The sequence below is a fragment of the Podarcis erhardii genome (assembly GCF_964252035.2).
Source record: "Podarcis erhardii genome assembly, chromosome: 3".
NCBI lineage: Eukaryota > Metazoa > Chordata > Lepidosauria > Squamata > Lacertidae > Podarcis > Podarcis erhardii.
This window is the reverse complement of record NC_138507.1, coordinates 32,519,153-32,542,631: the sequence shown is the minus strand read 5'-3', so window position 1 is coordinate 32,542,631 and position 23,479 is coordinate 32,519,153. Positions and strand designations below refer to the sequence as shown.

The following is a 23,479-nucleotide window of genomic DNA, read 5'->3' as shown; positions in this document are numbered from 1 at the left end:
GCACCTTTGACCGTAGTGATTTCTCAGCATTTTTGAGCTTGAGCGAACATGGAAATCTCTTAATACAACATGTAAATATCTAACCATGCGTTACAGATTTACAATGGCCATTCGTCACTTGGTTCTTCGTTTTGCTGTGTTGTAAATTGTTTTGATTACTCAAAAAAAGTCTGTTAAAAATACGTAAACGAGCGTGTTTTTGTTAATTCAAAATGTATATTCAACTCCACACACACACACACACACACACACACACTCAATTAACAAAACCCCTTTTGTTATATGTTATGCTGAAAGATTTCCATGTTCACTCGAGTTCAAAAATGCTGGGAATTATTTTTTTTTTAATGCTGGGAAATTACTACTGCTAAGGGTGTGTCATTAACAGCCCTTAACAGACTCCATGGGCAACCAATACCATTCACAAAGAATAATTGAGTTGTCAGGGACCTAGAAAGCCATCTAGACTGTCTCCCTGCTTAGTGCAAGATAGCCACGAGCGAAGCATTTCTTTTTACTCCTCCTGTGCATCTCCCACACAGAGGTTTGGTTAGCTCTGTAATTCTGAAAAGAATATAAATCTTATACAGTAAGTAGGTCAATATTTTGTGTTTGCGAAAGAGCTGAGAAAGAGCGCCTTACATTGCACTGCTTTTTGAGTTTATGGAACAGGAAGGCTTCCAATTTTGGCCTTCAGAGGTTATTGAGAATACATGATACAATGCAATAATTATCAGTTCTTCCATCTAAAATTAAATTGATATAAGCCCCTTCAGAAGTCCAAAGAAGCGATCCTGATGACAGTGGTTTCAAGATTCAAAATTACATTTTAACAATCAATAATTATAATCCTATTCTACAATATTAATAACTTCCCGCTCACCCATGCTCGATGTTTATAAATGTAATTACATATGATTGCATTTTAAAACTCCCTCATATCAAGTTTCATCCTCTTTAACAGGTTTCTTAATATAATCTACTATTTTTTTCCTTAGACTTCAGTATATAACTATTGCAAATAAATAAAGAACAAAATAAAAATCGAATGTTTACAGGTGCTTTGCTTACATTATCTCAGCAATCCTTACAACAGGGGGACTGTATTTTACCCCTCACAAAGCCACAATTCCCAGCATGCTTAGCAAACTAAGGTTCCCAGGATTCTCACCTGGTTCAATGTAAACACTACTTTGCTTTGCCTTATGGAGGCTACTTGAACCTAGTCAGTTTTGTTGCGTCAGAAATACTCCACCCACCTTGTCTTTCATTAAACATAATTTATTTCAAAAGAAGATGAGGACTTTACTCAGCCTTGGTTTATGGTTTGCTTTCAATGCAGTTGTTTGATCTGGCTTTAAATCCATCGTACATAGCCAGTGAATAATTTTGCCCTTTGGTTCTAGTTGGCTTTGGGGAAGTGTCCTCCCGCAGACACCAGACATTCAAAACTACAGAGAGGATTGTTCCATCCCCCTGCTGTTACATTTTTTACAAACTCCAGGCAATCTCTTTTAATAACCGCATGCCTTTGCCGTCCTGATTTGATGCAAAGATGTTAAACTTTAAAATGCATTCCCAGCTGTTGCTAGATGAAACGTAAGGATGCGGTCTCTCACTCAGGGGGTAAACCTGTCTCTGAACTCTTCCCTTTCAGTCGGCAGGTTGGAGTTTTACACAGCTGAGTGCTCCTCCATGCAGAAACATCCCCTCCGCACAGAAAACCACTTATCCAGAAAATTTCACCTTCTTCTCCTGAGATACCAGTTTTGTTTGTATTGGTAGTAAGCCCAGACTATGAGGAACAGCTCCAGAGGCAACCTCAAACCAGGAGGCCTCCGAAACCAGCAAACAACCATGACTGGATAGTAGCAAGCAAACCTCTGCATTGGCAGCTGAAGCTTCAGCTGCCCACCATTTGAACTAAAATGATTTCCAATCTCAAAGATAGGGAGTGGCAGCCAGCTCTGCCAATCAGATGGCACCAGGGGCGGTGTGTGTGTTACAAGGCCAATGAGCAGTGTCAGGAGCAAGCCAAAATTCCCTGAGCCCTTCCCTTCATAACTCCCAACGTTCTTATTGGCTCTGTGATCCTAAAGGTAGTATCTGATTGGCCGATTGGTCGCAATCACTCTTGTGTCGGGGTCTGGAATTGTTTAAATGAAAATGGCAGGCCCAAAGAGGTTGGCAGCCACAGAGCTTCAGTGTGGGACATGTACTGGCAGGAAGTCTTTTTGCAGCAGCCTATGAACAAGGGAAGAGGGACGCGGGTGGTGCTGTGGGTTAAACCACAGAGCCTAGGGCTTGATGATTGGAAGGTCGGCGGTTCGAATCCCTGTGACGGGGTGAGCTCCCATTGCTCGGTCCCTGCTCCTGCCAACCTAGCAGTCTGAAAGCACGTCAAATTGCAAGTCAAATTACCTTCCGGCGGGAAGGTAAATGGCATTTCTGTGCACTGCTTTGGTTCGCCAGAAGCGGCTTAGTCATGCTGGCCACATGACCCAGAAGCTGTACACCGGCTCCCTTGGCCAATAAAGCAAGATGAGCGCTGCAACCCCAGAGTTGGCCATGACTGGACCTAATGGTCAGGGGTCCCTTTACCTTTACCTTTTTTATGAACAAGAGAGACAAGGGCTGCCATTAACAATGGACACCAATAGCAAAATCATCATCATCATCATAGTGATGTGGTGAGATGGAAAAGAGTGGGGTGGCCAAAAGGGGAAGTGGCAGCACCAGCACTTGTTTGTGGAAGGAACTTGGGCTATTCCATCATTTGAACATTTACTGGCAGTCTGAAGCTGTACAGAGCAGGGTTTACCCTCTCAATCAGGGCTAGACCCAAGATAAAGGATAACATGGTGCCCTCCCCATTCCATGTACAGACACTAACCGCCTGAAAATAAATAAGTAAATTGCAAACTCTGGAGAACTGAACCTAGAGGTCTGGAGAAATGAGGAGCTGAAACGGACGTACAGAGGTACCTCGGGTTACATATGCTTCAGGTTACATACGCTTCAGGTTACAGACTCCGCTAACCCAGAAATAGTACCTCAGGTTAAGAACTTTGCTTCAGGATGAGAACAGAAATCGTGCTCCGGTGGCACGGCAGCAGCGGGAGGCCCCATTAGCTAAAGTGGTGCTTCAGGTTAAGAACAGTTTCAGGTTAAGAACGGACCTCCGGAACGAATTAAGTACTTAACCCGAGGTACCACTGTATTCCTATTCCTAGGACTCAAAAGAAGCATGTGCAGCTACACTTCTCCAGTGTAGCATTTATCCCCCCCCCCAATCTGAAAGCCTTTTAGGCTTCCCAGGAGCTCTGTCCTGTGGCTGGAACATAACTGTGACCTTTGCCCTTAGCTCCGATACTATCAAGGAGACTGGGTTGCTGCAGTAAACAGCTTATTTATTTGGCTCTTAACAGAGCTTAGCAGAGTTTCTCCAACTTTTTATTTTATTTTTTTAATTGATCAGAATAACAACAAACATTGGCACAGACCAGAATGCTAACAGTGAGGATATGTTTTGAGTGAAAATTGTGTGGTGAATGAACTAGGGCCTGAAATGTCACCACACCCCTCTAAACTACACATCTTCAAAGAGGCAGGAGATGATCTACCACAGCCTACAGAGATTGCACTCCTATTCTGGTTCTCTCCACTGCAAAAAAAGAGAGAAGAAGGTAGGATTGTGTGAGCTCCAGAAAGGAAACAAAAGAAGCAAAGGAGAACGATAATTTGAAAATGACTTCATATGTAACTTTGCGAGGGGTGAACCACAGTACTTTGAATTCTTGGAGGGAAAGAATGTGCTCCGATTGTGCTTTGAAGGCATTGTGTGTGTGCACACCTAGTGTGGAAATTCCCAGGACAGCTTCACTTGAGGCATCTGCAGGGCAGTAATAGCATTCAGCACTAGTACACCAGGTCACTGGCTTAAGGGTACGGAGTGCCCAAGGCAGGCACTCTACTTGCTTGCTTGCTTGCTTAAATCTCTTTGAAGTTCCTCAGAGTGCTGGACATAGTTATGCATTACAAGATCACCAGGCCTGTAGGTTGCTTGTCCTGGATTCCAAAGAGTTTCTGCTTAGAATCGTTGACTTGAGCTCTAACCTGCTGCCCATGCAAGAAATCTGCTGCAGGAAACCAGAGATGTGGCCACCATCCAGCCTCTGCTTAAATACCTCTAACGAAGGAGAGCCTGCCAATTTCCAAAGCAGGTTGATTCCTCGTTTGAAAAGCTCGTACCACCTGGAAATAAAAATCCTTTCCCCTATCATTCCTATCCTGATGAATAAGAGAGAAGGGATTGGTTGGGTCATCTATCTCAGAGGTTGGGGACATCAGGCCCAGGCCTCATGAGCTGGGGCTCAGGACTCTCCCAGGGTCCCACCTCTTATAGACCAAGCTCCATGCCCTCTAAGAGGACTTTTGCCTAGTTGAAGTGTCTCCTTGAACAGAGAGGTGTGGGTGTGGGTGTGGAACAGGCATAGGCCAACTCAGCCCTTCAGATGTTTTGGGACTACAACTCCCTTTATCCCTAGCTAACAGGTCAGGGATGATGGGAGTTATAGTCTCAAAACATCTGGAGGGCCGAGTTTGCCTATTCCAGGTGTAAAAGCTTATGACTTTTGTGAGGAACGTCTACTGTACAGAGGTAGGCACTCATAGCCATTATTCCACCTGCTTTTGCCTCTGGCCACGTCCATCACTAGGTTGCCCAGAACATTGCCCATGAGAAAATGCATCCCTCAGGCAGAAGGTTCCCTACTCCATATCTGTTATTAATCATTTATTACCTACCTCTCACAGGGCAGGCTGATCCCAAAATCCAGCATTAAAACCAGTTAAAACCAGTTACAGTTATGGGAATAGGGTGGGTCCCTGAAAACACACATCTCAGGCGTCAAAGTCTTCAGTAAATAGATGGGTTTTCAGCCCCTCAAATATTTTAAGATGTCTATCGTTGCCTCTTAATCACCTCATCTCTAGAACTGATCTGTCTAACCCCTTAAGCCGTAAATCATAGGAATCGACCTTCAGATTCCCTCACCATCTTTGTGGCCCGAAGATGAGTAAGAACATCAGAAGATCCCTGATGTGACCCAAGCCTGAGGACCCATCTAATCCGGCACTCTGTTCTCACAGTGACCCGTCAGATGGGAAGGCTGCCAGCAGAACCTGAGCAAGACATCATTCTCCTCACCTGTGATGCCCTGAAGCTGGTATTCAGGGGCATGATGCTTCTGACCATGGAGGTTGGTCACTAGTGCATTGGCCAGGCAGGTACGTGGCTGTCACTGCCAATAGCTTAGCCAAGCAGAAGTCTTCAGTTGACAAAGTGTCCCACTCAGGTGTCCTCGGTGGCTAGGAGTGCCTTTTTTTACCAATTTGGTTGGTTAGACAGCCGTGGCCATTCCTAGAAGAGGACAACTTGGCCATAGTTGTCCATGCATTGGATTACCACAATGCACCCTGTGTAGGGCTACCCTTGCTGTTGGTCTGGAGGCTACAGCTGGTGCAGAACATACAGTGAGCTTACTACCACCAGCATATAACACCCTGCTTGCAGGATTCACCTGGGCTGCCACTCTCCTACCAAGCCAAGTTGAATATTTTGGGACTAATATTGCAGGCCTTTTACAGCTTGGGACCAAGTTATTGCCCTGTCTCTCACGCACCCAGTAGATTGCTACAATATGCAGGACAGTTTTCCCTAAAAGATTCAAAGCCGCTCAGGGCTTTTACTGTGGCTGCCATTGTTCTGTGGAATAGCATTCCCATCACGATACGACAGATGCCCATTATCTGAACTTTCTTGAAGCAACTGAAGACTTTTTTGTTGTCGTTCCGACAGGTTTTTCCCAGCTGGGTAAACGGGACTTTACCACGAGTTTCTACATGTTAGGTTTTTAGTCTTAAGTATATTTGCTGTACGGGACGTGGGTGGTGCTGTGGTCTAAACCACTGAGCCTAGGACTTGCCAATCAGAAGGTCAGTGGTTCAAATCCCCGTGATGGGGTGAGCTCTCATTGGTCAGTCCCTGCCCCTGCCAACCTAGCAGTTCGAAAGCACGTCAAAGTGCACATAGATAAATAGGTACCACTCCTGCGGGAAGGTAAACGGCATTTCCGTGCGCTGCTCTGGTTCGCCAGAATCAGATTAGTCATACTGGCCACATGACCCGGAAGCTGTACGCCGCCTCCCCCGGCCAATAAAGCGAGATGAGTGCCGCAGTGTCAGAGTAGGTCACGACTGGACCTAATGGTCAGGGGTCCCTTTACCTTTATATTTGCTGTATTTGTGTTTTTAACTCTTTGTAATAATCTTATATGCAAATTGCTTTGGAATGATTGCATAGAATATCATTAATAAATCAATGAGTAATAATAACAACAATCATATTGAACTCGGTGGGGCTTATCTCCAGGTAAATGGGGTCAGGACTGTAGGCTTTGTCACAATTTTCTTTTGGGACATTGAGGCCAGGCTGTGAAACATCCCAGCATTTGAAACATTTTCTTCCACCCAGAGGGGATGAGTAAATAACTGTATTTTCTGTTGTTTAAATTCTTACGGTATATTTCTAGCACAGAGAAGAACAACAAGTGTCCTTTTATAGTGTTATAGTGTCTTTCTCTTGACTACAATGTGAAAGTTTAACTAGAACGAAACAGGTGTGCTTTGGCTCCATAAATTTCAGAACGAGAACAAGGAGTTGCATTTGCGGGGGGGGGGGGGGCTTTGCTTTAGCTCTGGTACAGACATCTCCAGAAGGCCACACTCTTGTCTCGAAGCTATACTTTCCATTATTGTTGCCGCTTGCAAAACTTTGGATGGAACAAGTTTTTCTAGCAAAAGAATACAGATTTTTATCTTTAATGGTGCTTGAGCAGCCTATCATTTGGCTTCAGGAAACAGCTTCCTGGTTCTAAACACTTGCGAGTCGAGTGGCTGCCAGACAGTCAGCTTCAAAGGCTGGCAGTAGAGACTGCTGTTGCTGAGTCTAGGGAAGGGATTTTGAAATGCTAAGAGCTGCAGAGGATGTCAGCATGGAACAGGAAGCCTTGGGTTCTCAAAGTGGTGAAATGGTCAGCTGGGACATCAATGACATCAAGCTCCCCAAGGTAGGTATATAGAATTACAAGAGTATTGTAGAAATTGCAGATACTCTAAAAACCATCATATTCTGTCATTATACTATAATATATTATTGATTTGCTTACTTGATCATTCATTTGCATAATTCCATCAGCATAATACCTCTTTGCTGCCATTGTGTTTTATAATTGCCTTGCAGTTGAAAACTCTTGAAACTCAAGTCAGAAGTTCAGCAGCATTAGCTCGGCCTGGATAGCTCAGTTGGTTTTAGCATGGTGCTGATAATGCCAAGGTTGCAAGTTCAATCCCTGTGTGGGACAGCTGCAAATTCAGGCGGTTGGACTAGATGATAACAATATTACTTAATGTTTTTATTTCTTTACTATATTATTTATTTATTTAAGTCATTTGTATACCCCTAAATTATTTGTAACTCCAGGTGGTGTACATTTTGAAAAAAAAAAAACAGCCAACAGGGTGATGAAACAAAACAAAAAATCATAAAACCTGAGAATTTTTTTAAAAAGATTATATCCATCTCAAAAAAGAAATTCAATGTGACAAACGAAGCGAAACAACAGCAATTCAATGTTTAAAAGTCATGGGTGGTAATCAACTAAGTTTTACTCAGAGTAAACCCATTGAAATGGATAGCTTAGTTGTGTGAATTAGTTTTCATGGGTCTACTCTGAGTGAGTAAGATGTAGTTGCATGCCACCCAGTATGCCACCCACTTTTACTTATTACAACAGTAATAAAAAAAACCACCCATGTTACTATGACAATTGTCAACAATGATGATTTCTGGAAACAGTCAAAAGGCAAACTGTGCTTTAAACAAAAAGGCTGGAAAAGGAAAGATTCATCAAAAGTTTTTGAAGATTCAAATTTTTGCCTGTTACCTAAAATGAAAGAGCAACAGGTCCTAATGGATTTTGGTGGGGAGATTGTTCTGCTATAGGATGGCTGCAACTGAGTTGAATTCATTTGGTCAAAATGGGTTTGGCGGTAGCTTGAATGAGATTCCCAGCAAAGGTTGGTCATTCGGCACATATATTGTGTTACCTTCTTTGCCTGCATGCCACCAGGGACTTCTGGGCATTGTGCAAGCCTCATGGAGGCGCATGAAAATGCACTCATAAGTGCTCAAACCTGAAATATTTTTAAAATACGTCTTCAATTTCTAAACATTGTCAAATAAAACATATATTATAGCATTATTAGACTGTAATTAGAGCTAGATGTTAAGAGGGTAAACTTAAGTTGCAACAGGAATTTGATAGGTGTTATTGACAAATACGTTGTGAGGGTCTTAATTCTGGGACCTCTGGACTTTGCAAAAGTTAAGAGCCTTTGCATCACACTCATTCCAATGCGAAAAGAAATTAAGTCCTGTGAAATGAAAAGTTAAGGAGAGTGAAGAAAGTGAAAAACCCACTGAGATGTTAAAACCTATAGGATTTGGTTGGATCATGCCTAGTATAGAAAACAATCCTAGTTCTATAAATAGACTTTGTTCAAACAATGTCTTTGCTGTGGGAGTAATGAGTGTTGCCTCCAAAGACATCTTGTGGTTTCTATGCAAAATTCTCATATTTATGGTAGATCCCAATCAGCTGTAGCACATGCAAGCTGCAGTGTTTCATTCATGTTTACAACCATCCATGTCACAGAAACCATAAATTTTCATGATGTCAACTTGTGGTTAGATAATAGTTGACAATATCTGAGATCCAACCACTAGCAAGCCACAGTACCGTGAATGGATATACAGGTATCTATATTTTTCTAAGAGTTTCTGTGTCAAAAGTTGCCAGAACAGATATAGTGCTTGATCATTTTCCCTGAATTTATTTCTTTATTTGATTAGATTTCATACCCACTCTTTATCATACGGTCCCAGGTTGAGTGGCAACAATAAAAAATGAAATTATAAAATAGAAAAGCATAAAAAATTGAAAACACTTCCACATATAAAAACAATACAAATATTTTAAAAGAATTCCACGTTACAAAAAGAGAAATAGATAATTCCAAGTTAAACAAAAACTTAACACATCACAATAAAGAAAGAAGAGAGTAGATTTTTTTTTAATAAAAAACAGAAAAATAGAAACAATTAAAAAACACAGTGAACCTTCCCATAACTTATCTTTCATTTACTTGTTTCCTTGACCTCCTCACACCTCCCTTTTTTTGTATTCTAGTTTGGTTAGCTATTTCAGCAAATCCTTTCCATCTTTCCCAATTAGTAATTTGTAGTTTTTATGCAGGTGATCTTGAAAGGGAGAAAAGCCACCAGAACTTGCATGCTATTTCTTTCCCTCTTTTTTCTATCAAAAAAATCTTCCAAAAGTCAAACACTCAGATATGAATGGGGAATGAATGACCAGTCCCCTCTGTGATGTGATCAGTTCAGCCCATTCATAAGAATGCACATTTGTCCCAAGGAGATATCTCTGATGTTATATATGTAACCTTCAGCACAAATCATGAACAATATGCAAATATCCACAAGCAAACAACAAGCATTGTTGTTCTCCATATTATCTGCCTGGGTTTTCCTGCTCTACAGTACTTTGAGGATAGAGCGTGACTGCTCTCCTTTAGAATATGATCAGCTGTAGCACATTCCTATTGGAGGAAAACCATCAGTTTTGTCCCAAGAGACATCTTTGATGTTCTGGAATTAGGCTTTTGCTTCATTGGCACAAATTGTTGAGTGTTATGCAAATGTGCATATCCAAACAGCAAGAATTGATATCGAAGCACATTCTTTTCCTCAAAGAATTCTGGGCACTGTAGTTTACCCCTCACAGAGTTACAATTGCCAGCAACCCTCGACAAACTACAGTGCCCAGAATTCTTTGATGGAAAGAATTATGCTTTCAAGGCAGAGTGTATATGCAACCCTTATCTGCCTCAGTTATCATCCTCCATGCTGTTCTAATTAAAATGATATGTACCTTCAGCCATTCATCAGCCCTGAATGTTTATAAAATTTTATTGACATTAGGCAGAGACCCCCTATGTTATTTTAGACATCTTCTGAGGCTTTTTTCTAATTTCAGCAAGTCTACCCAGACATATAATTTAGTGACCTACCTTCGTTTGAAAAGTTTAACTTACTGTGTCTGTCTTTGCATGATAATTATTTTATGTGTAATTGTTTTCTTTATAGTTTTGTGGGTTTCAGTGTTTCGTCTACAGTATTATTATGCACATCTCTTCAAGAGCGGTTTCATTGAGCAGTTTAGAAATATTTCCAAATTAATTACAGTGGTATCTTGGTTCTCAAACTTAATCCGTTCCAGAAGTCTGTTCCAAAACCAAAGCGTTCCAAAACCAAGGTGCGCTTTCCAATAGAAAGTAATGCAAAATGGATTAATCCGTTCCAGACTTTTAAAAACAACCCCTAAAACAGCAATTTAGCATGAATTTTACTATCGAGATCACTGATCCATAAAATGAAAGCAGTCATCGAACTGTACTATAAAATAAATAAGACAGTATTGTAGATGATAAAAATTAAAAATAAATATTTTTCATACCTGCACTGATGATAGTCATTGTTTGGATGGGGGGCTTTTATCCATTTCCGCAGTCACACAGTCAATCAATCAGTAGCTGAACTAGGTTCCACACAGTGACAAAAACAAATTAACCAAAAAAGCCTCAAAAACAAAAACGCAAAATACCGGTAAATAGCAAAAACAAAAGTGCCAAACTCAATCCGTTCCAGAAGTCCGTTTGACTTCCGAAATGTTTGAAAACCAAGGTGCAGCTTCTGATTGGTGCAGGCAATAGCCAACAGCCACATTGGATGTTTGGCCTCTGAAAAACGCTTGAAACTGTAACACTTACTTCCAGGTTTTTGGTTTTTCGGAACCAAGGCTTTTGAGAAACAAGGTACCACTGTAAATGAATAAGGGTCATGCACAGCCATGTGGAATCTACCATGAAATATAGAAGAATATTCAGCCAGGTTAATATATTTGCTAGGGCAGAGGGGAACAGATAATTGTTTCTGCAATAAATGTAAAGTAGACTTAATAAATGCAAACAAATAAGGGAGCTCTGTGTTGCAGACTTGATTCATTGTCTTTGAATTTAGGTCGTGTGGCGGGGACTTGTTTCCTAGCTTTGAAACATCACATTCTTTGGGTTCCTTACAGGACGTGAAACAAACAGATTGGTTTCAGGAATGGCCAGATTCCTATGTAAAATGCATCTATAGCTCTGATGACAAAAATGCTCAGAGGCACCTAAGTAGCTGGGCAATGAGGAACACCAACAATCACAACTCGCGCATCTTAAAAAAGTCCTGCCTCGGAGTCGTGGTCTGCAGCAATGATTGCTCAACTTCAGATGGGGGAAAGATGTATCTGAGGCCGGCTATATGTGACAAGGCCAGGCAAAAACAGCAGAGTAAGTATGCTTCTTTGAAAAGGGCTTACATTAGACTTCTTGCAGTTCAATTTGGGTTTCCGCTGCCACAAAAAAAACATCTACTGGGTAATCCTGGTTCAGAACCTGACTTGCATTAGACTAGTACATCTCCAGCCACACGTTGGAAGTATCACATCGTGAAGTACATATAATTGTAGGGATGGATGTATATGGCCTTTCCCCCCCCCCCTTTCTATTTTTTCCAGTTCACATTTCGCCTAATAAACACATTTTGCAAGTGATTTTCTTTCACAAATGGATGCATTTTTAAAAGTACACTTTCCCCTTGTATAATATATGTGCATTTCTTTAAAAAAAAGTACACTGAGTTTACTTTAAAGTAAGTGAGCCTAGTTTACAAGCTGATCCTGAGTATTCTTACTTGAACATGAGCCCCGTGTAATTCAGTAAAACAGATCTGCAGGTGTGTACAGAATAGAATATGTACTTGGAAGGTAAAGATTAGGACAAAAATTAGGACAATCATGAAAGAAGGATTGTGACACTGATAGAAGATAAATTAATTTCTGGAAGTCTTAATTATTTGATGAAGTTTTGGGGAGAGAATATTCATGCAATCTCCTAAATGGAAACTTTCCCAAAAGAATGCAATTTGTTTGGGACAGAAAGTGCATTAGTTACACTAAGGATAATATTGTATCTATATCTACCAGTAATTATAAGGATCATATATTGGTCCTTTACTGAGGAATACCAAAATTATTCAGGCTAAGTGAACATGTATATTTTTTTGATGGTGTAATAACAAACATAAGAGCTTATAGTCTAAGGTAATAAGCACACTCAGAAAATCTCAATAAAATCAAATGGGACTTTATTTCAAGTAGAGGTAAGTAAGGTTGATCAAGATATTATACTGCAATTCGAAGCTGAGAATCCTACAGCACAATCTAATTTCTACACAGAAATATGTTCCATTGAGTTCAATGGGGCTTACTTCCAGGTAAGGGGACATAGGTTCACAGCCTTAGACAAGTTTGGGTTTTGGGTTTCATTTGTGCCTACAGCACATTTCACTTTCCAAAGATATTTTACCTGGACACAAGTCCCATTGCATTTATTGGAATGCGGGTGGTGCTGTGGGTTAAACCACAGAGCCTAGGACTTGCCGATCAGAAGGTCGGCAGTTCAAATCCCCATGATGGGGTGAGCGTCCATTGTTTGGTCCCTGCTCCTGCCAACCTAGCAGTTCGAAAGCACATCAAAGTGCAAGTAAATAAATAGGTACCACTCCGGCAGGAAGGTAAACAGTGTTTCCGTGCGCTGCTCTGGTTCACCAGAAGCAACTTAGTCATGCTGGCCACATGACCCGGAAGCTGTACGCCGGCTCCCTTGGCCAATAAAGCGAGATGAGTCGGCCACGACTGGACCTAATGGTCAGGGGTCCCTTTACCTTTACCTTTACCTTTACACCTTTGCTACAAGCAGAGACATCTGCTGTCAATAACCCAACATGAAAAGAGTATATTGTACCCTACACAATGAACTTCTAACATGACATAATCTTAAAACGAAGTTCATTCAAAATAAAATATTTAATGGTACACTTGTTTCAGGAAAATCGTGTCCCAACTGCTATGGGCCCTTGAAGCTTATTCCCTGCCGAGGTCATGGTGGATACCCTGTAACAAACTTCTGGAGACATGAAGGACCATTCATATTTTTTCAGGTTGGTAACAGTATCTGATTTATTCAAGGCAAGCCTGCTGTTATAGCTGAACTGTGCTTAGAAGATGAGCAAACCAGGAAATGTTTCACACTGAGCCAAAGAGAGTATTTAAATTGTTAGTGAGGTATCTTTTAAAAAAATAATATTTATTGAGGTTTTAAAGGTTACAGATAAACTATCTGTTAGTGAGGTATGACACCTCAGGTAAGGGGATCCGCAAAAGTTAACCAGCTGGCCATGCTTATACATAAAAACAAGCCTTTTTTCCAGCTGGAACTCTCTGGAACTCAGTTCCAGCACCTCTTAGGTGGGCGCCATTGCCATTCTAAGAAAACGAGGGAGGTGTTCAGGATGAGTTCCGACACCTCTAGGAAAATAGCATTGCATAAAAACAACCATTTTAAACCATACCAACTGCAAAGGAACTAAGAAAGAGAAACATGAAAATAGTAGGCACATCAAACATTCTCAGCTGAATCCAGGAAAACATCTGCCTCAGTTTTTTGAACCAGATGGTCAAGTCCATAGCACATGTCACAATTCCATTACTTACACATTTACTCAGAAGTAAGTCCCACTGGGTTCAATGGCGTTTACTCTTAAATAAACAAAATAACAACAACCACTATTAGTATTATTAGTATTATTAGTATTTTGTATCCCACCCATCTGACTGTGTTGCCCCAGTTGCTGGGCAGCTTCCAGCAGAATATAAGAAAACATAACAAAATATCAAACATTAAAAGCTTTTCAATACAGTCGTACCTTGGAAGTCAAACGCAATCCATTCCAGAAATTTGTTCGACTTCCAAAACATTTGGAAAACCAAAGTGCAGGTTATGATTGGCTGCTGGAAGCTCCTGCAGCCAATCAGAAACCGCAGAAGCCCAGTCGGACATTTGGCTTCCAAAAATAGTTCATGAACCAGAACAGTTACTTCTGGGTTTGTGGCATTTGGGAGCCAAAACGTTCAAGAATTAAGCTTTTTGAAAACCAAGGTACGACTGTACAGGGCTGCCTTCAGATGTCTACGGAAGGTCAAATAATTGTTTATGTCCTTGACAGCTGACGGGAGGGTGTTCCACTGAGAAGGCCCTCTGCCTGGTTCCCTGCAACTTCACTTCTCACAATGAAGGAACTGTCAGAAAGCCCTTGGAGCTGGACCTCACTGTCCAAGCTGAACAATGGAGGTGGAGATGCTCCTTTAGGTACACAGGGCTGAGGTTCTTTAGGGCTTTAGAGGTCAACACCATGACATGCAGAGCACTGCAGCCACAAATAGGCAAAAATGAGCTATTGATATGAGCCTTGGTATATGAATGTAGAAGACAACTAAACATCCACATGGGAATCATCATGGAAATCATGGTAGCATTTTCCTCCAAGATAGAATTTCAAAAAGTTATGTCAGAATTCAGTCACATAACCTTTTGGGGGAAATAGGAGTAAAAAATAGAAATAGAAATAGATAACTCAGATTATCATTCCTGTGCCTTTATAGGTGACTATGCTCTTAATTTTGACCAAGTATAAAGTTTTTTATTGCAGTCAATGACCAGTATCAGGATAAAATCACCAGTTTTGACTAGTCTATGAAGCCAGATTTCCCCTGCGGAATAACCTATTCTATACACGGATCTTTTGAGATGGTTTTGCCATTTCAGCAAATTCGGCAACCCACTTCCATTTATATTGAAACTTTAATCTAAAATGTAATGAGTTGCCTGAAGAAAGCCTATGCTATGCTATACATCCAACGAGACAGGCAAGCCATTTTGGATTTTACACCCCTTGTCTTGCGAGCATTGTGTTGAAAACTACCTTGTGGTTTTATGCCCCTATGCCTTCTTCACTTGCTGTTATAAAGTCAAAGGGGGCTCACGATCATCCAAGGCCGGAAACAAAATCGGAAGCCGAAGCAAGACGATCGATACAAAAAGCACACACCCCAAGTTCTCCGAGACTTAAACGGAGCAGAGATGCTGAGGTAAACGCTTGTTTTTTTAACTACCAGCAAAATGTCTGCCATTATGGCAGGTGGATTGAAGGGGGGTAACGAGGACTGCAAGAACCGCTGCGCTGTACAGTGTGTCAAGTGAGGGACCTCTATCAATGAGGGCTAGGCAAGTTTCTCCCTCACTGTTGCAGTGTACTCCCAACTGCAGTGGTGTACTATTCTCTCATCTGAATGAATAGCAAACATTCAATTATATGGAAAATAGTAATTTGGGGATACCATGTGGTAGAGTGGGGGCTCTCTACCCCTGGTGACTCTTCATAGCCCTTTCCTGGGTTGTGTTTCTTGGTCACACAGGAAAGGTGTTGAAGATATGGATATATGTTGGGATACTGGGTTTTATTCTGTACAGTGGTACCTCTAGTTACAAACTTAATTCGTTCTGGAGGTCCGTTCTTAACCCGAAACTGTTGTGTGCTTTCGCTAATGGGGCCTCTTGCTGCCACTGCGCCGCTGGCACACGATTTCCGTTCTCATCCTGGGGCAAAGTTCTCAACTCGAGATAACTCTTTCAGGTTAGCAGAGTTTGTAACCTGAAGCGTTTGTAACCTGAGGCGTTTGTAACTCGAGGTACCACTGTATAATAAAAGCCAGCATCCTGCATATATCTGTATTTTCAATCTGACTTCAGGTTTCATTATTACCGTATTTTTCCATGTATAAAATGACCTTTTTTCCTGAATTTTTTGTGATAAATTGAGGATTGTCTTATACACGGGTTAATATGCTAAATAAGCGAGGGCTGGTGCTGCGGCAGTAGCAGGGAAATGTTGGAGAGGAGGCTGCTTACCCGCTCTTCCCGGCTTAGGAAGAGTTGTTGGTGAGTGCCAGTATGTGGTATATTACGGCACCAGTTCCATCAGCCAGAGTGGGGGATCGTCAAAAACTGCTCAACAGCTCAACGAACTTACAAAAGAAGCTCAACAACTGTTGAGGGCTCCCCAAAATAGGGATTGTCTGATACATGGGGTCATGTTATACACGGAAAAATACGGTACTTCACTTTTGGCGGTCTTATATGAGTACAAACAGTGCGAGAACTGTGAACCATCGTGTGTACAGTGCTTGACAGAGCAGAGGATGACAGTTCCCTGCCCCAAGGGGCTTACACTCTAAATTCAGACACTGGAGAAACAACGGAGGAAGAGAAGGGATTGGGTAAACAGAGAAGAAATACAGTTGGGGCGGGGAAAGCTGTGGCCCTCCAGATTTTGGTGGTCACCTCCACATCACTTTTGGACAACTTTTAACAAGAATGGAGAATCTTGGGAACTGTAGTTTGTTACATGTGCTGGGAATTGTATGTCTAGGAGGCAGCACCCTTAAACTGCAGCCACGACTGTTTCGGTGGTGTAAGAGTGCTTTAAAGATATGGCGCGACCCCACCACTTCCATCATCCCTGACCATTGATGATGCTGATTGTGGGATCTAGACTCCAACAACATACGGAGGGCACCAGCTTGGGGAAGGCTGACCTACTGTAACTAAGTGTCTAACTAAGCCTACTTGGCTTTTCAGTGACACATGCTTCAGTATGCTCAGCTGCAGGCTGGGTATGAGAATTCGGTTTTGTGAAAATGGTGCGTCATTTTCAATGCCTTGACAAACAGATATCCGTATCAATATAGATATGTTGCCTGCAGGTTTTAAATTATTTTACCTAACTTCAGTCCCATTGATCTATATTTATGTTAATTTCAATGGGATTTTACTGCACTTTAATGCACCTGCAGCAAGTTGAGTGATCTCTCTGACATCTACCAGTAAATGCTGCCACAGTGAGAGAATACTGACTTCCGATGTGGAGCAACTTAGGGAAGGGAGTGGGGGAAATCACCCCTAAATTATGCACAAGGAAGGAGACTACCCTGGTATGTTCCATGACCTAAAAAAAAAAGAACAGGCTAAAATTAGATGGATTTTCGACATTTTCCTTGGAGTGTCACATTACTTTTTAACTTAGAAAGGGATGGGCTCTAAAGAATTTGCCACTAGCAAAATGTCTTCACAAAGTCCCCATACAGCAGAAGCGTGTTTTGCTATGTCTTATTTCTGCAAGCGGTAATTTACTACTAATTATCAAAATACACTGATATGGAATAATAATAATAATAATAATAATAATATAATAATAATAATAGCCGCAAGTCTCTTATCAGTGGCCCAATGTGGGGTTTTTTTGGGGGGGTGGAGGATTAAACTCCCCCCAGTTATAATCCTACAGCTGTGGTGTTCAAAGCATATTCGTTGTTCTGTGCCCGTGAGAGGTGTTTAGTAAATGACTGGTGTTTGTTCAAACCATATAGGCAAACGCTATGCCTTTGCAGACTGCCTTGAAATGTGGAGAACTGAAGGTGTGAAAAATGAGAAAAATGAGAAAAATGAGAAATTGAGAAAGACTGAAATTGATAGGCTTGGCCATACCTAATCCAGACACAGGTTTCTAGCCGCAGTGAAACGTTTGTCTCTTTTCATACATCTAGGTCAATTCACGTGCAGGCAAAATAACTTTGATTTATGCAGTTGTAAAATATATGTTCTGATGAGGGGGTGCAATCCTTTTTAGATTAGAGAGCTATTTGGCTCCCTGGGTTTCTCTGGGTTACATTGCATAGCTGCTGGAGTGGAAGGAACAGACCAGGAATCTCTGGGTCACTTGTGACAATACACTGGCAGCCAGCTTTTGAAAAAGCAGCTGTTCATGCAAGTGATTTACCCACACGAGTAGTGTAACATCGGAGTGACTAATTCATAAAAAAAGATCACCCCCTTTCTTCTGCAAACCGGAAAATCACTACATGGCAATTTTCCAGTTCATGGAAGAAGAGCTGTCGGTTGTATGAGCAGCACTGTAGAATTTGTGGCCATGCTACATCATATTTACTAATTCATTCCCTCTATTAGCAATGTTTTGGGGGTGAGTGTTGATTCAGCATCAACCACACATGAGGCGGGAGCATCAGCAAGCTTAGGAGAATCCCAAGGTTTGCAGAAACCCCAAAAACCTTCAGAAAAAATATCCAGAAAGGTCTGAGCATTCTCAGTCACTAGCCAGAGAATGCTATCTGGTGGGGGGAGGGAGGAGAGGGGATTCAATGGAGTATTATGTACGAGGGCTTGGCTGGCTGGCAGAACCCTGAACTGGAGCCCATTTGGTTGGTGCTCCTACCTGTCTCTATTATTTGTGCCTGCGGCAGTGAAGCTGAACTTGTGCGACGGTTCAGAATATCCAGTTGTTCAAGGAAGGAAATCATTTTCAGTCTAGTTTCTGTGAGGGAAGGGAGAGTTGTCAGTTTGGCTGGGATTAAAAACTCTCACACAGAGGATGAACAAGGACCACTGTAGGGAAGATAACGAAGGAAGAGCCCAGAGGAAAGGAAACCGAATGAAAGGTACTAAGGGGGAGGGGGATGAAGGAAAGATAAATGAGAATGAAGCTTAAGGAAAGGGATTGAAGGCAAGGAAGAACTAATAAAACAGAGAGGTGACGCTGGATAAACATAGCTGTGTTAAAAGTGAGAAGGGGCTGCATGGTTTGGTTTGAGAGAAAACAGAGTGCTAGAAGAACTGGTCAACTGTCCCAGCTACTAAGTGACAGTTGAGCAAAGTAGGCAGTGGCCTGAGGAAACAAATATTCAGTAGAGACATGAAATTAAATAAAAGAGGGGCCAAGTAGAAGTGGAGGCAAAATTCCCATAGATGAAGACGGGGTGAGGAACTAGTGGCCCTCCAGATGTTGTTGAATTACATTATCCCTGACTGGGGATATTGACTGGGGTTGATGGCATTCTTGTCTAAACATCTGGAGAGCTGCTGCTTACTTTGTTCAGGTTCCCCATCCTTGGCCTAAGAGATAGGAGGAGCTGTGCACTGTTTGCAAGATTGAGAACCAAGAGAGAAAAGCATAAGGACATAGGAACAGGACTGGCCCACCCCTGAGGCTCGGTGAGGCAGTTGTCTCGGCTGGCAGGTTGAGGCCAGCTGTGAGGGGTCACAGATCCAGGCCTCTGAGGAGCACACAGCGTGCTACCTCCTGCATTTGTCACCTGTCTCCTCTGCTCCCACCATCCCAATTCCATTTGCTCCTCTCTGGACTCCTTTTTTCTTCCGCACCACCTTCAGTGCACCAGGGCTTCCCTGGGCTGCCTCTGGTCCCCTCAGGTGGAGGTGGAAGAGTGCGGGTAGAGAAGGAAGTAGCAGGGGAACGCCATTTTCTACTTTGCCTCAAGCGGTAGAATATCCTGGGATAGCCCTGCATAGGCATGTCAGGCTAAGAGAAGTCTGCTATTTTGTGACCTGGCAACCTTAAGGGGGCAAAAAGGGAAAACAAGGTGGATGAATTTCACATACAGAGTTGAACAACCCAGCTAAAGTCCTTTAGCTGCAGCCTTCTAGTTCAATAGTATCAATCTGAGAAATTAAGAGGGCTTTTTGTTTGGCTGCATGCTATTATGATGCATTTTTCTCTCTTAAGTCCCTGACAGGTGAGAAGCCAAACCAGGACACTTTGCCATTAATAGTCTCCAAACAGGAAGACCTTATGTCACAAAGTACCTTCTTGGGACAAGAGCAGGTGTTGAACGATTGCTTGTCTCTTGCCAAAGGGTACAGTTCAAGAAAATCCTCTTATCTAATAGAGCACACTCCGGACGTAGACTGCAGCAAATACCTGGACAGGTGCAAACAGATCAGAAGCAGAGAATATAGCTACAGAGGCCCAGCTGAACCCTCAGTATTTGCATATTCTGAATACAGAGAGCAACAAACCTGGAATAAGACTGTGGGCCTGGGAAGAAACCCATTAGCAGAGAAATACTGCAGCGGCTCTCCGACAGCCCTGGCGGGTCTACACTGTGAAACCCTGGCTTCCATAAGTGCGGTTGATGCAGGCATCCAGCATGCTCCAACCAAGTGGGACCCGATGGCAAAAGTTGGCTACCAGTCCTTCAGATCTAACGTAGGTACATTCGGAGGAGAAGGCATGTATGAAGGAAAGCCACACCTGCATTATAACAGCAACCACGCTCCTTCCTCCTGCTGCCCGATCTCTCCAGAGGAGCCCTGCCTCATTGCAGACGCTGCCCATCACTATTACCAGAGCTCCTTGCCCCTGAAAGGAAATGAGTGGCACTTTGAAGAAGAAAGGAAATACACAAATCTGGACCACTGCAACAATGAGATGTTTTTTAACTTCTTCCCTTTGCGATGACACTGACACCTTTCAGTTGTCGCTCACCTCCTCTGTATCTCTTGGCAGTGCCATGGATTGTCTGCTATCCTGAACCTCGGGTGGTTACTTATGCTTTTTTGTTGTTGTTTAGTCGTGTCCGGCTCTTCGTGACCCCATGGACCAGAGAACGCCAGGCACTCCTGTCTTCCACTGCCTCCCGCAGTTTGGTCAAACTCATGCTTATAGTTGAGGCAAATAAAGTTGCTGATGTTGTAGTGCTGTTCCCCTCACTTTATAGAAAAGAAGGCGGACTGAATTTGTCACATCAGAGAATAGGTTCCCTTTCCTAAAGAGGAAACCTTTTCTCCAAAGGTTGTACAGCAGTGCATAGGCACATTCATGTTATAAGATGCATAACACACTCATAGAGAGTTGCTCTTCTGTATACATTGGCTCTTCGGGTCCTTTTCAGTGGTTCATGTACTGGAGGGAAGGACCAGTGAAGTCCCTCGCTTACATTCCTCTCTTGGGTGCAATGTTTTGCATGGTTTCAGCGCATTGGGTCAGCTACTGAAAAATGCCGACTGCAGCTCGTAAACAAAGCCATGTAAACCAGTACAATTGTCCTTATTTTGACCTGAGCGGTGATCTTAAAAGTGCTGACCTGGCAACACACTTTACTAAAATAGATATTCTTGCTTCTCAATAATATGCACAGAAAGCACAACTACGCTGCGCTAACAAACACAATATGACCTTAAATCAGTTTGAATATATGGAGTGAATGCCTAGACGTGTCTACTGAGATGTTAGTCCCATACTTCAGTCCAAAGAGATTTATGGCCAGGACAGTGAATACAGTGGTACCTCGGGTTGAGTACTTAATTTGTTCCGCAGGCCCGTTCTTAACCTGAAGCACCACTTTAGCTAATGGGGCCTTCTGCTGCTGCCACGCCGCCGGAGCACAATTTCTGTTCTCATCCTGAAGCAAAGTTCTTAACCTGAAGCACTATTTCTGGGTTAGCGGAGTCAGTAACCTGAAGCATATGTAACCTGAAGCGTATGTAACCTGAGGTGCCACTGTATAGGATTGCAGCCCCTGATTTTAAGAGGCCACAGATCCCTCTGTATGGGAGATCTATTCTTTTATTTTTGCCACCAGAAGTTTCTCCTTCCCCATCATCAGAAGCTGCCTCTTCTAGCTGAAATTTCCTTCCAGTTTTGGCTTGTTTAGCCCCTTTGTTAGAACAAGACTACATTGAGGGCATTGCCCATACCACTGATACATCCGTTAAATGCACATTTAATGCACACGACTTCCCCCAAATAATCCTGAGAACTGTTGTTTGTTCAAGATGCCGGGAGTTGTAGCTCTGTGAGGGATCGCTTCTGAGGGTTTGGAAATGCTACATATATCAAATCCTAAAGACATTCAGACTTCCCCAGTTTCCAGAACCGTACCTATTTTCAAATAAACTGAGGTGTGCTCGCGCTATAAAATTTTATTAATACAAGTCTGGGATGAGAATGTTTCAGACCTTGCAGCAATAAACTACTTTATAGTACCTCACAGGGTGCTATTATTTGGCTGTTCTCAACTGGGCTCAGTCAACTACAATTTGCCTTTTGTTCGCCGGTCTCTGCCTTCTTAGATCCCCTTTGCCTCCCTCCCAAAACACCTTGTTACTATGGGAACCACGTTGTCAGCAGCAAGAGTGGCATTTAGTGACATTGGCAGGAGCCGGCTAAGTTGGATTTATGGGATGTTTCAAAATTTACACAGCAATTTGCAAGCCTGTAATTGGTTTCACAACCACAACAGGTGCCTCACAGTGTGACAGTGGCTTTTCTAGCTATAGGTCAGCAAAGGGAAATGTAGGTTAGTCTGTCAACTTATGCCTCAGCTTCAGATAACCTCACATTTTGTGAATTTTACTCTGTTCTGTGAAGTCTACGAATACGTCCCTCGCAAACACCACCACACATGAAAACGTTTGCAACTGTGTGGATCCAAAAACGTTAAAACCTCTTGCACTACCAGAACATGAATGTTGGATACCACTCACAATAATTAAATTGAATAAACAAATTAAAAACACCTTTTTATAATCAATTTTCTATTGGTTTTTAAACAAATGCAAGAACCATCAAACACTTATCCAGCAGTACATCTAATACTCTATGCATTGACGCTACTGGTAAGAAAACTAATGCAGTTGTACCTTGGAAGTTGGATGGAATCCGTTCCAGAAGTCCATTCGACTTCTGAAATATTCAAAAACCGAAGTGCTGCTTCTGTTTGGCTGCAGGAAGCTCCTGCAGGCAATCAGAAGCCATGGAATGTAGGCATTCAGCTTCCACAAATCGTTCACAAACCGGAACAGTCACTTCTGCGTTTGCAGGGTCCAGGAGCCAAAACGTTTGAAAACTAAGCTGTTCAAAAACCAAGGTATTGGGGATTTGTTGGGAAAGAGATAGGACCCCACCCCACCCCAGCAAATGATATTTCAAATAATGAATACTGAACATAGTTCAACAGCTACCAAGGACACATCTTTGATGACCTTCATCTGCACTGAGACACAGCACAAGAGGAAACATCAGTGGGGTGTAGACTATGACCTGGAAGACCAGGGTTCAAATCTTTCCTCAGCCATGAAACGAACTGGGTGACCTTTGGCCAGTCAGTCTCTCTCTTGTCCTAACCCACTTCATAGGGCTGTTGTGTAACATAAAGAAGCTGGAGAACACTGCGCGACCTTGAGCTCCAAAAGCTGGCATTTAAATGAGAGTGAGATATGAGAAGCCTAAATGTTATCACAGATGGTTTGTAACAGGAATAAGGAAAACTATTCAGTCTCCCACTTAACTCCACAACGAGAAAGCATACACTGAAAATCAGCATGCAACACAGTGAGCATAGTTTTGAAGAAGGACAACTGCCCTTTAGAGTTCTTTGCCACCACATAGTTGGATCAAATTAATAAAAGACAGTAGTAATATGAGTCGATACTCACAAAGCTGATCAGGTCACTCAATACACTTTTC

General features: G+C 42.3%; 1 protein-coding gene across 1 annotated transcript; it reads left to right on the top strand.

Annotated features, from left to right (window-relative positions):
* The first annotated feature begins 6,520 nt into the window (after positions 1 to 6,520).
* On the top strand, positions 6,521 to 20,710 carry GCM1 (glial cells missing transcription factor 1). Its single transcript, XM_081857260.1, has 5 exons — positions 6,521 to 7,130; positions 11,280 to 11,532; positions 13,131 to 13,243; positions 15,111 to 15,230; positions 19,736 to 20,710. Exons 1-5 carry the CDS (start codon positions 7,029 to 7,031, stop codon positions 20,468 to 20,470), a joined length of 1,323 nt encoding a protein of 440 aa, XP_081713386.1. The 5' UTR covers positions 6,521 to 7,028; the 3' UTR covers positions 20,471 to 20,710.
* Positions 20,711 to 23,479: the final 2,769 nt, after the last annotated feature.